This window comes from Euphorbia lathyris, chromosome 2 (assembly GCF_963576675.1).
Source record: "Euphorbia lathyris chromosome 2, ddEupLath1.1, whole genome shotgun sequence".
In the NCBI taxonomy this organism is placed as follows: Eukaryota; Viridiplantae; Streptophyta; class Magnoliopsida; order Malpighiales; family Euphorbiaceae; genus Euphorbia; species Euphorbia lathyris.
The window spans coordinates 46,774,342-46,791,278 of NC_088911.1; the positions used below are offsets into that span (position 1 = coordinate 46,774,342).

The 16,937-nt window shown below is 36.8% G+C and overlaps 1 protein-coding gene and 1 non-coding gene across 2 annotated transcripts; both read right to left on the reverse strand.

The window, feature by feature from the left end:
• Positions 1-3,139: 3,139 nt before the first annotated feature.
• On the reverse strand, positions 3,140-7,504 carry LOC136218051 (outer envelope pore protein 37, chloroplastic). Its single transcript, XM_066004785.1, has 6 exons — positions 6,928-7,504; positions 5,397-5,486; positions 4,952-5,122; positions 4,559-4,653; positions 3,801-3,921; positions 3,140-3,383 (listed from the first exon to the last, which is right to left on the reverse strand). The coding sequence occupies exons 1-6, from the start codon at positions 7,375-7,377 to the stop codon at positions 3,249-3,251; spliced, it is 1,062 nt and encodes a 353-aa protein (XP_065860857.1). The 5' UTR covers positions 7,378-7,504; the 3' UTR covers positions 3,140-3,248.
• Positions 7,505-7,605: 101 nt separating this feature from the next.
• TRNAI-AAU (transfer RNA isoleucine (anticodon AAU)) lies at positions 7,606-7,679 on the reverse strand. The gene has a single exon. It is a non-coding gene; the product is annotated as a tRNA-Ile (tRNA).
• Between the last annotated feature and the right edge of the window lie 9,258 nt (positions 7,680-16,937).

Below are 16,937 nucleotides of genomic sequence, written 5' to 3' on the forward strand. Positions count from 1 at the left end.
CATAAGATTCGACTTCCCACACACTATTATGATGGATAATGACAAGCAGTTTGATTGTGTAAAGTTGAGTTCTGCAAAGGGATGCATATAACTAATCAGTTCACCTCAGTAGCATGTGAGATTCACTTAGCTAACATATAAATAGATGTGGCCCAGCCTGGGATAGATCCATAAAGAGTGCAATCAGAATTTGTGCACAAATGAGAAAAATTCCATATAAAAAGATATGGTGAAAAAGTAAGCACATTTTGTGGTGGAAATGTCATACAATTAGAAACCAAAGCATGGATGAGACAATGGTCTTATAGGAGGTTGGGACATTTTAACATCCGGGTTGGGGGTCCTCCATCCATTAGATAAAGCACATCTAGGTCGGATGTGGGAAAGTATATATAAGTTTAAAATATGAAACATGTATGCCTTCTGCTGAAGTACTAGGAAAAAATTAACATTTGAAAGAAAATGTTTATACAAAAATCTCTACAGAGAGATTGTTACAAGCAAAAGAAAATTAAGAAGTAGAAGGGAAAGCATCCTTAATTATCTTCTTCTCATCGGCGAGGAAGGCTTTCAACTTCTCTTCAGTTCAGTGGGAAGATCAAAATCCATATGGTCGAGGTCCAGATATGGATTTCTGAATATGAATCCCATAAAGATAGGCAAAGTTGTCGCACCTAAACTCTATATCATCTTTGGAGGCGCGAACGTCGGCGACATCCTACTGTAACATCTCAACACAGGCCTTGATCGCCTCCATTTCCTTGCGTAAGAGGAGGGATAATGGTCTTCATGTAGTTCATCTCATTCCTTAACCTCTTGTTCTCCTCCTTTATCTTGCATGAGCATGAGCTATCAAAAGCAATTTTCACTCTTAGAAGAGGTGAATTCGGTGGCTATAGAGTGAGCTACAATCTAATAAAAAAAATGAAAAACATGAGTCCAAGCCGCGTAGTCTTCCTTACGTTCTCCATATGGATTCTTCCAAGATCGGGCTATATTAAATGTAACTTAGATGCCAACAGTCTTAAGGTGTCCACGGTGCTATTCTCCACCGAGAAGATGGAAGCTTTATTGTTGTTAAGAATTCGATCTGGTTGGGAGTGTGGGAGTCCAAAATCGTTAAAACTCTTGTGCTAAGGAATAACATTTATTTATTTTAAAAAAAACATTTATTAGATTTTGGAGCTTAATTTGCAGAATATTATTCTATGGCTGATGGTAAAGTGGTGGTTGACAGCTTTCACTTAATGAATTAAGATATTTCTCAAGTTGGAAGGTTGGTCCAAGACTGTCGAAATCTAATTCGATATCACTTAGATATCCAAGTGTCATTTTGTCATAAATTAGCGAACATTGTTGCTCGTAGTATTGCTAAAGTGCCATTTCCAATGTTAATCTCTATATTTCTGATATCACGTCGATTTCTGTACACCGGATAATATCCTGTGGGGTGCTGTTATGCTCGGTCGGGGGCACTTCGATATCTAAATTAGTAATTTTTTGAATGAGAATAATCTGTAATCACAAAAGATAGCTAAAATTATATGAAGTGTAATGCTGCTTTAATGCAACTTAACTCTAATCACTTTACTCTCGGACCGTTATTGTCTTTAAGGAATCAACAATGCTTATTAATGATGGTGGTTCCGCTGGTTAACAATTCAGTGTCATGTCTGGTGGATCGAGTAAGGGCGTACCTCCCTATATGACGGACCCAGGATAACCAAGGGTGTATCACTATATGTGTATCATTCATCCGCTCTTCTACCGGGCGGGCGCCGGATATCCTGAGCTGGCGAATCTCTAGTGGCTTTTTTCCTCCTTTTAATCCTTATCCCAGGGAATATTCTCAGCGGAGTCCTAAGGATAACATTACGGATGTTATCAATTTCTTTTTCCATTACTGCTTGCTTGCTTGATGTATTTTCTAAAGATCTTAATCGTAATATATCTTTTTTTCTAAAAGAAAATAATAATAAAAAAGATTTTATATATATATATATATATATATATATATATAAACTTTTATGAGATTTGAACTCATAACCTCTTACATTAAAATATATATTTTAAATCAATAAAATCATTTTAAAATATTAAAATAATACTGCAAATGCACCGATATAACCAAAATTATGGGGAATTATCAGACGCCAAAACCACCACTACTCAATGATGGTTTTGGTTATAATAAGGGTCACAACATAAGAAACGGAAATGAAAAAGCAAAAAGAATTTGTGTCTTTCAAATCAACAAAGAGAAGGTTATGGATGCTTGTATACAGCACATCACTCGTGATGACCCGGAAAAAGAGTTACTATGAAATTCTCCATTCAATCCATTGCCATATTATCTTCCTGGAGAAATATTATAATTTGACATCTCAACTCTCTTGAAGAAGCTTATTAGAACCTTCAAAAATCCAATGATAACGATCTGAAAAAAGTTCAGGATTATAAACCAACCTAATAACAATTTGAGAATCCAACTCTATAATCACCCTTCTTCGGTATTCTAACCGCCACTACGAATCCAACCCATATTAGAGGCCCCATAGCTGAGTCAAAATCGTAGTGCAAACCCTCCCAGCTAGTGACCAGACCCATCACGAATTAAACCACCAGTCAAAGAGTAACCTGGATTGCATAATAGACAAATATATCTCTTCATTTCTTCTTCTTTCCCTTATTCTCGACTCACCCATTTCTCTCTCCTCAAATTTCTGACTTGGTCCCTAACTTTCCTAATAACTTCATTTTTAATTTATTTTTGAATTATGTAATAACATTATAAGATATGTATTAAACCTTTTTTTTTCTCTCTAAACTCTTATCTCGTTTAAATTACAAGCATCCAAAGCAAATGGGTTTACATTCATCACCAAACTTGAATTAATGATCATTTGAGATGCAAATTGAAAATATATTGAACCAACTACGAAACGAAAATTTGTTGACCACCCATCATATCTTTAGGTCTGATGTTTAATTCAATTTCTTGATTTATCAATGGAGTTGATACTTGCTCAATTGTTTAAATTTATTATTGTGCTAAAGCATGCAAACTTTATTCATGTTCTTCAATCAGTAAAAAAAATGCTAACTTTAAAAGGGAAATGTATCATTTGTATTTTTCCCAAACCATAAAAAAAAACTTTATAAAAAACCGATTGATGTCATTATGCAACATTACAATGGAATACTAGAGGAAAGCTACAGAGACTCTCGTATCGTATGTATACATTTCACTACAATATATCCCATCTCTTTTTGACACGGAACATCAACGCCGACGATCTGATGTCGTCTTGTGGAACTTGAAGCATAAATTGGACTTTCATCTTCATCGGGGCAGTCCTCGCCTTTCCACCTTCGTCTCCAACCTTAAACAATTACAATATACATCATCATCAAATGCAGAACCATAGCTTATATGCACCCTAGTAGAACTAATATATGATTAAAATTAAATATATGGCGAGGATTAATTACTAAATATTAAAGACCAAGGACAATTTTGTCAATTCATATTTTCCCCTTCCCATATGTACTTTCATATATAGCATAGATAGAATACATATGTCATCTACTATGGTTAGTTGCAACAAACTTAACAGATTGTTAAGTGTTGAGGGCATGCCAATATCTTCAAATTGCAGTATTAATAATGGAACAAATTCAGTGACCACATAAATGATAAGGCGATTAAGAAAAAGGCAAAATGGCGATGTAATGATGTAATCAATAAAAATATAAAAATTAGCAGTAAGGTGCTAAGAGGAGGGAACAGTAACACTTACCCAAAGTGATGCCCAACCAAGACGAACATCTGAATCATAACCAGCTTTAAACTTGTAATCCTTGCCGTATGTTTGCTTGTAAACAGCACTCCAGTTGTTGGAATCAATATCATACCAGTAGCTGAATCATAGTTGGACCAAAAATTGTGAAACCACGGACAAAATAGAAATTCCAAGGAGAAGATTGATAATATTAGGAATCTCCGGACAATTGTTATAGAGTTAGTTAAGACTATTCACTTTAAAAAATAAAAAAATATAAGCAATATTCTTTTGCATTACAAACGACTTGTTCTTGCTAGGTGACAGTCGACCATCTTCAGATTTTTGGGAAGGACACCATGCACATTTCTTAACATATCAAGATGAGTATATGTTGAACATTGTGATGATCATTCAGGGATTATCACTTTTGCTAGATAGACCATCAGATTTACAGATATTTCTTACTTATCGTAATATGCATCCATCTCCAACACATCAAAGTGTGAACCAACATGGACAACTAGATGATGTCTCCCCAGAGGCAAGGAATGATGATCCCCATCCAAAGTACATCTCAAAACCAAAACTTTCTATGGTCTTATGGGGAAAATTATTTTTTAAGAGCAACTCATCCATCACAGAACTGTGAACAGGATTCAAGCTAAAATTTCTAAAATTCATTTCTAGACCATACTCTATCAATAACAAACCACTGAATCATAAGCCTGGGAAAAAAAAGATTTTAGCATAATGGGGGGAGAGAGATTTCTGACCTCAACTTATTATTAGGAGTGAACCGACGCTTGAATGCAAATGATACAGCATTTGAAGGCAGGGAAATGCTAGGGATAAATGAAAGTGCTTCATCCTGCAGACAGTTCAAAAGTCTCAACAGCTTGCTGCAAACAGCAGTTACCAAGAAGCAAAGTGCCTCAGCAAAGGTTGTAATATTTACATAACTAATAGCCTCGTTCATTTTTTCAAATTCTATTATTTATAGAGTAATAAATGGAAATACCAAGTTCGAGGACAGACAATGATCAGGAGAAATAAAATATTTTATGATGGAAGCCAAACCTCCTCCGAAGTTTAGGACTCATATTAAAATCCCCACAATTTGTATATAATTAAGAAGATTATTATGATGTTTCATGCAGAGAAATTACCTTAAAAGCATATCTTAGTTTCAAAGCTTCATCTGTGAACTGAGCAGTGCAGAGCCCATTCAGTATTTGGCCTTTGACAACTCCACTAACAGCTAATGTCCTTCTCACTTCTTCATCTTGTCTCTCCTCAAGAGATACTTCACCAACGGGGAACTTCAACGTTGCTCTTGGCTGCAAAATTAAGAGATTCAATAGGTTGAACACAATCACGAGGTTTAGTTTTGAGACCAAAGAAATTGAACTGTTGCATGATCATTTCATCACTATCCCGTCAATGTCTCAAGTAAAATAACATTCTGAAGAACCAAAGCAAAGTAAACATAAAATTGTACAAATATTTTTATAGATGTATGCCACATCAAGGTCAAAAAAAAAAAAAAAAGGGCCTCCCAAAGCCTAACAGCAACAAATTTTAAATAAGTAGTTTCTTAAGGATGATACTTACCAAACCAAATGATGGAACAGGAGAAGACACCTCAAGTGCAAAGCCAGGATCAGAAATCTTTGCAACAACTGCCACCTCTCCTTGTTGTGCCTAGAGAAAGTACAGCAGTTACCAAAGATAAGAATGAAATATTAAAGCTTTAATTGAATATTCAGATGACATGCAGCAATTACAACTGTATATCAAACTAAAAGAATCTCTTTATATCCCTAAATGTAAAAATGCCTACTAGAGAAAGGAGATTATTAGATTACAGTGCACAAAAGCCAAGTTTAAGCAACATGAAGTAACCCTTACAGAATGCAGTCTGCAGTAAAATATCAAACCCTCGTGACAGAAAAATCAGACAATGAAATTTCTAGAAACAAATTTCATCCAGTCCAAACCAAATTTAGAAAAAGGATATGTGCTCTAGCATACAGTGAAAACCATATCTTCCAAAATGACGTTCACCAACATATCTTATAATTGTAGCAGATTTCTCATAGTATGTAGAATTGAATATTGTTTTCGGGTTTGAAATAATATTAACCACAAACCTGGGAACACTACATTTAATAGGAATCATACTACAACATTTCATTTCTCATTCATTATCCCCATATATGTGGCGTATGAGGGTGAAAAGTCTTAAGGATTCTAGTCACTCTGAAGCTGAAAACTCAGTTTTGGATATCCCCACTGGTCAATCCAAGAGAACCATTAAAGAATGCACAAAACTCAATTCTGGATATGCCCACTGGACAATCCAAGAGAAACACTATACATTAAATATTTGATTTAATTAGAGTTAATATTCTAATCCCACTTCCGAGTGAAAATCTTAGGGATTCTAGTCAGTCTGAAGCTGCAAACTCAATTCTGGATATTCCCACTGGACAATCCAAGAAAAACACTAAACACTAAACATTTGATTTAGTTAGTCAATATTCTAAACTAATCCCACTTCCTCTCTTGCACTTGTTTCACTGGTCATCAAATCACCATGACATTTTGAAATCAGATTTAAAAATCTGAAACAGGTCAGCTTAAGTCTAAGATTTTAGTTTTCAAGGGCATCAGCAAAAACTGCTACGCCCATTGCCTGGAAAAACTGCAAAGAAAAAATCATGTTAATTTAGACGAAATATTAAAATGCTCCTAGGCATTGGCCCTGAAAAACTAAGTATAAGTCCACTTACTCCACTATAAAAGAACAAAATCATAAATAACTCGCACATAGAAACCAAGAAAATGCCAGGTACGTATGTAAAAGAAAGAACCAAATCAAACACTAAGCATATTCTGCATTTAAATCGCCACAGTAGCATGACCCAAAACAGGAACTCACTTAAAGCAATAGCAAGAAAATGGCATTAGACCTAGGAAATCTGAGCATGAAAGAGAGAGAGAGAGTGAGACAGAGATTCAAATTCGAAGTGTATGAAATTGCAGTGTACACAAATACCAACAAAAACCCATCTGGAAGAATTCGATAAAGTTCAGAACCAACAACCAGTATGTAGTAGGAAGCAAGAGAGGAAGTTGAAACCTTGACATCATGGGCAGCCTTGAAGTGCAAAGTAGGACCAACGTCAAAGGAGCTTTTGACAAGGGCATTTTGGTCTTCAACATCATAGTGAATAGAGAGAAGCTTAGAAGTGAAGGTAAGATGAGGGTCGGAGAGTTCACCTTTATTATTGTTCTGAAAAGAGAGCTTGAGTTTAGCAAGACTATCAAACAACTTACAAGAAACCTTGTGGAGGAACAAGGAGCTATCGCTATCAAACTCAGAAGTCACTCTAACAGCAGGTCTCTTGAAGAAAATAGGAACAGAAGGTGGAGGCGGTGGAATCGGCGGAGGAGGAAGAGAGGGAGAGTGGGAAGAAGAAGGGCGAAGTGGAAGAGGTGGATCGGCATGAGTGATAGGAGGAGGGGCCATGTGATTGGTTTGAGGAGGAAGGAAGATTGGTGGTGGAGGAGTTGAACTAGAATCAGCCATTGAATTGAATTGAATAGAAAACAAGAAATCGGGGGAATGGATTTTGTCAGTATATACAGAAAGAGAGAGAGAGGATGGTGGTATTTGTGGGATTGGCTTAAGGCGGAAATTCAGATGAGCATTTCATTTCCTTTTAACTTTTTCTTTTCCCTTTATTTTCGGTCACCAAATATTCAAATTTGAAGAAAATAGAGAAAAAAAAAAAAAAAAAAAAAAACACTAAACAATTGGCCTATGCAGGTTTCGAACCTGCGACCTTCGCGTTATTAGCACGACGCTCTAACCAACTGAGCTAATAGGCCTTTGATGATAATCTATCTTTTTTATATTATCTATATTTTGTTTTGGTGCCCATAAGTCACAATTAATCTCATTTGTTATTTTCAGTAGTTGGGAACCGTTTCCTATGTAAAATAAGTTGCCAAATCTTTTTAACAATGAAAGATACGGCCTTTTTGTTTCTTTTTTTTTTAGAGAACGACTGCTTATTTTCTTAATCACGTGCATTTCAATCCCATAATCTAATTTTGAAAATATTTTGGAATAGCATCTTCATCCTCCTGGCAAAATATATTATAAGGAATTTTTCTTTTTTAAAGATTATAAAAAATTTATTAATATATCCTTTAAAAAAATTTATTAATATATAGGATAAGGTGCAAAAATACCTATAACGTTAACAATCATGAGCAATTTTACTCATAACGTTAACTGACAAGAGCAATTTATCCTTAAAGTTGGTAAGCTTGGTCAATTTCAGATATCATTACAAAATACAGTTGTTTTGCTATTTAATATTCTGCACTAGTTACATATCAGTTAGTTTTTAAAAAATCATTTTTTTTTGAAGTAATTGAATTGGAGATTAATATTCTTAAATTTGATGAAATATTTAAATTTTTCTGTCCAACTCGTACAAAATACAGTATATTTTTTTATGTGAGTTTTTTCACTTCTATTCGTGTGTTTGTGATTTGTTACCAATGGGTAATGTTGAACTACGCTTCGAACGATCAATCAACCACACAGAGAAACAAAGTACACAAAGATCACAGATTGGATCTTGAAACAACAATCAAAAGAATACACACAGAATTTACCCTGGTTCGGCTTAACTGCCTACATCCAGCAACTTCACTAATCAATGGAGATTACAACAAGATTGAAACAGTTTCTCCTTCTCCAGAAACTCTCGTGTTTTCCCAATCCCCAATTCAGATTATCACAGTGTACACTTATGACTTAGTCTAAGAATCTCTCGTATGAAACTACTTCCCAACCCAGACCTTTTATAGCCTTTACAAGGTTGTGAAAATACCCAAAATATCCTTACTCAAAAATGTACAAACTCAGCAAGACCTACTGACCAGTGGTAACACAGCAAGACCATGTTGACCTGTATTATCACCTCAGTACCATGCTGACCACAGCCATGCTGACTTGATAACTCAGCATTCCGACTTCTTGATTTTACTCTTGCTGGCGGGTTGACTTACAATTACGCTGACTTGTTGACTCAGCATCATCATCAGCAAGTGATAGAAAACAACGACTTACAATCTCCACCTTGTCTTTCTATTCACTCCATCAACTAGTGAAGAAAATACACTCAAGGACCACTGACCATCCTAACCAGTTTCAAGCAATGTTCAAATTTATTACTTGAAACAGATTTGGTCAGCATGTCGGCTGGGTTATCCTCAGTTCCCACTTTCACCACCTGAACAGTACCAGTGCTAATCACATCCCTGACGAAATGCATTCTCACATCTATGTGTTTGGATTGCTCGTGAAAAACTTGATGTTTTGACAGATGTATAGCTCCTTGGCTATCACAGTAAATCTTCAAACCATCAATCTGTGTCACTCCAAGTTCCGTTAAGACTCCTCTCAGCCACATAGCTTCTTTTACTGTCTCTGTAACAGCAATAAACTCAGCTTCGGTTGTTGACAAAGTCACAACTGGCTGTAGACTTGCCCTCCAACTTATTGCAGTTCCAAACACAGTGAATACGTACCCGGTTTGGGATTTTCTGGTGTCAATGCTACCAGCATAATCAGAATCAACAAAACCTGCTACATCATCCACTAGGGCTTCAGCTCCACCATAACTCAAACCTTTACTCAGTGAGCCTTTGACATACCTCAGCACCCACTTCACCGCTGACCAATGAGCTCTTCCTGGATTTGCCATGAACCTGCTGATGAGACTCACAGCATGAGCCAAATCTGGACGTGTACAGACCATCGCATACATTAAACAGCCTACAACACTCGAATATGGCACCCTCTCCATGTCTTCCTTTTCCTCACCAGTTTGAGGACTTTGCTTACTGCTCAGCTTGAAGTGACTTGCAAGTGGAGTGAGAACGGCCTTTGAATTCGTCATACCAAAACGTTCTAACACCTTGCTCAGATAAACTGACTGACTTAGGAATAGCTTCTTTCTTCCTCTGTCTCGAGAAATTTGCATCCCTAAAATTTTCCGTGCTGACCCGAGATCCTTCATCTCAAACCGTGTGTTTAGTTGTGCCTTTAACTGATTTATGGCTGCTTTGTTTTGACAAGCTATAAGCATGTCATCAACATATAACAAGAGATAAATCTTAGAGCCATCACTAAGGTCTCTACTATACACACACCAGTCATAACTAGACCTATGAAAGTCCTGACTTATCATAAACTCATCGAACTTCATGTACCACTGTCTAGGGGACTGTTTCAGACCATATAGAGACTTCTTAAGCAAACATACCCGTTGGTCTTTATCTCCTATTTCAAAACCCTCTGGTTGTTGCATATATATGACCTCATCCAGGTTTCCATGAAGAAAAGCTGTTTTGACATCTAATTGTTCTAATTCTAGATCAAAATGAGCTACAAGAGAGAGAATAATCCTGATAGACCTATGTTTAACAACCGGTGAATAGATTTCATTAAAGTCTATACCTTCCTGCTGAGTAAACCCTTTGGCCACCAACCTAGCTTTAAACCTAGGTTCCTCTACACCAGGTATCCCTTCGTTTCTTTTAAACACCCACCTTGAACCGACCAACTTCTTATCAAAAGGTTTATCTACCAAAATCCAAGTTTCATTTTTATCAAGGGATTTTATCTCATCCTTCATAGCGTTAAGCCACTGTTCCTTGTCAACCGAATTCACAGCTTCCCTATAGGTTACAGGTTCAGACTCTTGTACTTCCTTAGCAACACTAAATGCATAAGCTACAAGGTCCTCAAAACCATATCTAACCGGGGCCCTAGGGACTCTTCTTTCACGGTCTCTAACAAGTCTATAGCTTTGACTGGACTCAGTATCATTACCATCACTAACTTCTTGCTCGGTTTTACGGGTGTTTTCACTATTTTCTTCAAGCTCCACCTCATTCTTAACACTCTCAAGGTTTTGAATGGACTTAGGACTACTCGGTTCTAACTGAGTTTTTTCTTGGTTTTTCCGATAAGGAAAATCCATCTCATTGAACACAACATTTCTGCTGACTATGGATTTCTTATAACCAGATTCTAGGCACCACAACTTATAGCCCTTGACTCCTATAGGGTAGCCTATAAAAACACATCTTAGAGCCCGAGGTTCTAATTTTCCCTGTCTAACGTGTGCAAAAGCTGAACAACCAAACACTCTAAGTTTTTCATAATCCTCTGGGTAATCAGACCACATTTGTATAGGTGTTTTAAAACCTATAGCAGATGATGGGCACCTATTGATTAGGTAACACGCAGTTTGCACTGCTTCAGCCCAGAAAGACTTAGGGAGACTGGATTGGATTAACATACACCTAACTCTTTCTAGGATAGTCCTATTATACCTCTCTGCTAGGCCATTCTGCTGTGGAGTTCCAGGAACGGTATGATGTTTAGTTATACCTGACTTCTTGCACAAAGTGATGAAATCTTTGTCAAGAAACTCCAAACCATTGTCGGTTCTCAACCTTTTGATTTTCTTTCCTGTTTGGTTTTCCACTAACACTTTCCAATCCTTGAACGTTTGCAAAGCCTCATTCTTATGAGCTAGAATATAAACCCATACTCTTCTAGAGTAATCATCAATAAGAGTCATAAAATAGGTCCTCCCACCATGAGACTTAGTTCTTGTTGGCCCCCATAGGTCAGAGTGAATGTACTCAAGAATGTCCTGGGTTCTATGTATTGCTGACTTAGGAAACTTGACTTTACTAGACTTCCCTAAGACACAGTTCTCACAGAAATCTATCTTTCCTATGTGATCTTTACCAAGACAACCCTGCTTCCTAAGTTCATGTAAACCAACTTCACTCACGTGACCTAGTCTAAGGTGCCAAAGATTGGTTCTATCAGTTTTAGACTCGGTGAGATTTGCGGTAGAGACTAACACAGTACTACCTAGGAGTGTGTATAGGCCATTACTCATGGTACCTTTCATAACAACTAAAGGTCCTCTAGATATCCTTATGATACCCCATTCGGCCCTATAATTGTATCCTTGTTTATCAAGCGTACCTAAAGAAATTAAATTTCTTTTCAGTTCTGGCACATACCTCACACCGGTCATAATCCTTTCTTGACCATCGAACATCTTCAGCCTAATGGAGCCTTGACCCAGTACCTTGCACAACTTGTTGTTGCCTAGAAGAACCCTCCCACCTTCCTCTTGAAAGTCTTCGAACCACGTCCTGTTGGGAGTCATATGGAACGTACATCCGCTGTCCAAGATCCAGTCAGTGTTTGGATCTTTATCAGTGACAGCAAGGACCTCAGCGCTCTCATAACCTTCTTCTACCACAGCGGCTTCGCCTTGATCTTTAGGCTGACCTAGACTCTTGTTCCTCTTAGGACAGTTTTTCCTGAAATGTCCTTCCTTATGGCAGTGAAAACACTTGTAGACCTTGCCTTCTTTATTGCTTGAGGATGTAGTTTTGGACTTTTTCCCGTTCTTGTTCTTTGGCTTGTGAGAGTCCTTTTTCTCAGACCTTCCACGAACAAACAATCCTTCTGCAGCTTCAGTGTTGGTGTTGGCCTCAATCTGTTTTGACTTTAGCGCCATCAGAACTTCTTCCAGACTTAGTGTTTCTCTAGCGTACTTCATGGTTTCAACAAAATGACTGAAAGACTGGGGTAAAGAATTCAAGATCATTATGGCATGATCTTCATCTTCAATCTTTACCTCTATGTTCTCTAGGTCAATTATGATCTTTGAGAAATCATCAAGATAGTCTTCAACTGGCTTGTCCTCGTTCATCTTGAAGCCGAAAAGCTTTCCCTTAAGATAAACCCAATTGGTGAGTGTCTTCGTCATGTACAACTGTTCAAGCTTGAGCCAAACCCCAGCAGCTGAGGTTTCCTTCGAAACTTCTCTTAGCACTTTATCGCCAAGATACAGGACGATCGTACTGTAAGCCAATTCAAGAAGATCTTCTTTCTCCTCCTTCGTCATTGTCGCCGGAAATTCCTTCTCGCCCTTCAGAGCCTTCGCAACCTTCATTTGAACCAAGATTGCCTTCATCCTCTATCTCCATAGAGCAAAATCTCCCTTACCATTGAAACGCTCGATCTCGATCTTTGTAAAACCCATTGCTCTGTTCTTGATTAGTTCTGATACCAATTGTTGAACTACGCTTCGAACGATCAATCAACCACACAGAGAAACAAAGTACACAAAGATCACAGATTGGATCTTGAAACAACAATCAAAAGAATACACATAGAATTTACCCTGCTTCGGCTTAACTGCCTACATCCAGCAACTTCACTAATCAATGGAGATTACAACAAGATTGAAACAGTTTCTCCTTCTCCAGAAACTCTCGTGTTTTCCCAATCCCCAATTCAGATTATCACAGTGTACACTTATGACTTAGTCTAAGAATCTCTCGTATGAAACTACTTCCCAACCCAGACCTTTTATAGCCTTTACAAGGTTGTGAAAATACCCAAAATATCCTTACTCAAAAATATACAAACTCAGCAAGACCTACTGACCAGTGGTAACACAGCAAGACCATGTTGACCTGTATTATCACCTCAGTACCATGCTGACCACAGCCATGCTGACTTGATAACTCAGCATTCCGACTTCTTGATTTTACTCTTGCTGACGGGTTGACTTACAATTACGCTGACTTGTTGACTCAGCATCATCATCAGCAAGTGATAGAAAACGACGACTTACAGGTAATAAAATGACGCACATGTACAATGTAGATGATAAAATTTTTGATTAAAAAGACAGTTTGATGAATTATTTCTTAAATTTATCAATTTGTCAATGTTAAGGGTAAATTTGCTCTTGACTGCCAATATTAGGGGTAAAATTGCTCCTAACAATCAACGTTAGGGGTATTTTTGCACCCTATCCCTTAATATATACATAATTTTCTTTTGTATATTTTGTTGATGATGGAATTTGCAAGCTTATTTAATTAAAAATAAGAAAAATACAATTTCTTATAATAAAATCGTGGGAAATTTACACAGAAATTCAGATTTAAAAAATTATGTACAATTATGTCAAGTACTAATTTAAATAATGTCAAATTAAGAAAATCATTATTTTTCATATATTTTAAGAACTGTGTTTTATGAATTAAAGGTCTAAGATATATTTTTAGGGTTTAGAGTTTATGAATTGAGGTGTAAAATGTATAAATTATGGAATAAAATCGTATTTTATTTTGGATTATATAGAAAATACTGACATATTGAGAATTAAATTTTATAATATGATTTAATTGTAATTTTATAATGAGATATGATTTTAATATAAAAAGCCCCAAAATCATGTGTATTGATCCATTTTATTAATTACTAATAAATATTAATAAAATGAATAAATAATATATATTTTATCACTCAATATATTTTAAGGTCGATTAATACTTAATTGTTTGGCTATTTCAGTGGAAATGTGGACGTGCCAGAGAATTATAGCATTCTCACAATATGAAATTAGGTTAAGTGTGCGTACTGACTTCTAAATCTAACGACTATACAGAATAAAAGAGATCTAAAATTTCAAAGGATTCTAGTTATCAAAATGATACCAACCTTAAAGAATATTTGGAGAACAAAAATAAATAATATTGAGTAACTCGAGAGGGCTGATGAGCTTGTATTGAAATGAACTTGAAAGTCTACAAAGTTGCGAAAGAAATTCAAAGACAAATTGGAAAGCAAAAATAAAACAACGTTGAACTATTAAAGTTGTGAAAGAAATTCAAAGACGAATTGGAAAGCAAAAATAAAACAATGTTGAACTATTAAAGTCTAGAGTAAATTTATTGTAGTCTAAATTGCTATATTTGTGTATCTTTAGTTATATGTAGGGCCATTTTTCCATCATGGTGTTCTCCGGTTATAGATGTTGAAGGTAACTTTCATGTTTACTCCACCAAGTCACGTTCTCCACCTCATGTCTCAGGTCTTCAGAAACTGCTCCATATTGTGGTTCTATGATCTTCATGATGGAATTGACACCTCATGGAATCTTTTAAATTTCTTGCTTCTTAATTGACTCACTAAACACATGTTAAAATGTCTTCTTAAAAAGTGATTTCCGTCTAGGTTTACATTAGGCCTCTTCATGGTTTCCTTCATGTCTCTCAATGGTTTCCCTAAAATCTGCCCATGGTTTCCCTCAAGAGGTTTCCCTCATGTCTCTTTACGATGTTCCTCATATCTCTTCATGGTTTCTCTAGGGTGATATCCCTAAAGTGGTTTCCATTAGATAAAGGTTCACCCTAGGAAAGTCTAAGTGAAAGGATGCACTAGGAAAGGTAAACCAAAGGAACTGAAGTGCATTAATAAGGAAAGATGGTGCGCCAGAAAAACATCAAGAAAGTTTTGTAAAAGGTTCTTTTAAGGAAACGTTTCCTAAAAGATATCCCTCACGAAAAGTTTTCTGAAAAACTCTCTAGAAAAATTGTTTCCTAAAACCTTAAAAAGAAGTTTCCACGTGAAAAGTGTACATCAGGGAATGCATCAAAACTTTATTTTTTGTGCAAACAATTTTCCTCCATAAGTATGAATTTGAGGAACGTAAATTTCATGTTTGATTCTTCAAAAGTCGTGGTGTTAGCAAGATCTTTCTTTAAATGACATAAATAATAACACATCCATACCTGCAACAGAGAGCTAAAACATTTTGGCTTTCCAAGGGCGACTCCAATTCAGGATTCTTTCACGCCAGTATTTCAATGCGAAAACGAAGAAATCAGATTGAGAGGCTCTATGATGATAATTAAGAGCTTGTGGATCAGACGACTATGGGTGATCATATTAAGGCGTATTTCGCATCCCTCTTCACAGCAGCCAATATGGTTAAACTTTTCCATTGTTGATGTATTGCATGTGTTAGTTTCCGAGGATATGAATCAAAACCTCTGTGCACCATTTTCTTATGAGGAGTTCAAGACTGCTATTTTTCAAATGCACCCTGATAAGTCACCGGGGCCTGACGGCCTAAATCCAGGTTTCTTTCAGCACTTCTGGGACTTAATTGGTGTGGATGTATTTACTGCTTGTATTACTTGGCTTGAGAGGGGCTTCTTCATGTCTTCCCTGGACGATACTGTTATTGTGCTAATACCAAAATGTGTTGTCCCTAAGTCTTACCTTCGCCCTATATCACTGTTCAATGTCTTGTATAAACCGGTTGCCAAGGTCCTTGCAAACCATCTAAAAGTCTATCTGCCAGAGCTTATTTCTGACAGTCAATCTGCTTTTGTTCTCGGGAGATCAATTATGGATAATATTTTGGTTGCTTTCGAGTCTATTCATTACATGAAACGTAAGAATAGAGCTGCCCATGGAAATGTTGCATTGAAGTTGGATATTAGTAAGGCTTATGATAGGGTGGACTGAGAGTTCTTACGGGCTGTTTTGAACAGGATGGGCTTCCACAATACGTGGGTAAATTGGATTATGCTTTGTGTGACCTCCTTCTCCAACTATGTATCTGTTAATGGCTCTCTTATCGGCCCAATCAACGCAGGAACAGGGCCCAGACAAGGGGATCTGTTGTCTCCTTAAATTTTTATTATGCTTGGAGGTCTTATCTTAACTAATATGCAGAGCGGAGGCTGCTGATCTTATTCATGGTTGTCGAGTCTGCAGAGGAGCTCCTTCTGTATCCCACCTTTTATTTGCTGATGACAGTTTTCTCTTTTTTGATGCCCATATTATAGAGAGTCATGTGATTTGAGGAATTCTTAAAGATTATAAAGGCATATCAGGCCAGGCTATCAATGTGGCAAAGTCTGGGATTTTCTTCAGTCTAAATATTTCTGAGGATGTTTAGGCGGCTATCTGTCCAACTCTGAATGTATATAGCCCTCTAGATACTGGTATATATTTGGGATTGCCATCATTGATTGGGAGATCCAAATCGGCCATTTTTGGCTTTTTAAAGGATCGGCTAAGGAGAAGATTCAGTAGTTGGGGTACTAAATTTCTCTCACTCGTGGGTAAGGATGTGTTAATCAAAGTCATGGCTCGGGCTCTACCCACCTTCTGCATGAGTGTGTTCTTGTTGCCCAAGGGTCTTTGTGATGAGTTACATCGCA

Bases quoted from the DNA above. Each gene is read 5' to 3' on its own strand.
- LOC136218051 (XM_066004785.1), bottom strand. From the start codon at position 7,377: ATGGCTGATTCTAGTTCAACTCCTCCACCACCAATCTTCCTTCCTCCT. The intron at 5,487-6,927 runs GTTTCAACTTCC...TACTTTCTCTAG, and splicing joins AGGCTGCCCATGATGTCAAG to GCACAACAAGGAGAGGTGGC. The intron at 4,654-4,951 runs GTAATTTCTCTG...AACTGTCTGCAG, and splicing joins AACTAAGATATGCTTTTAAG to GATGAAGCACTTTCATTTAT.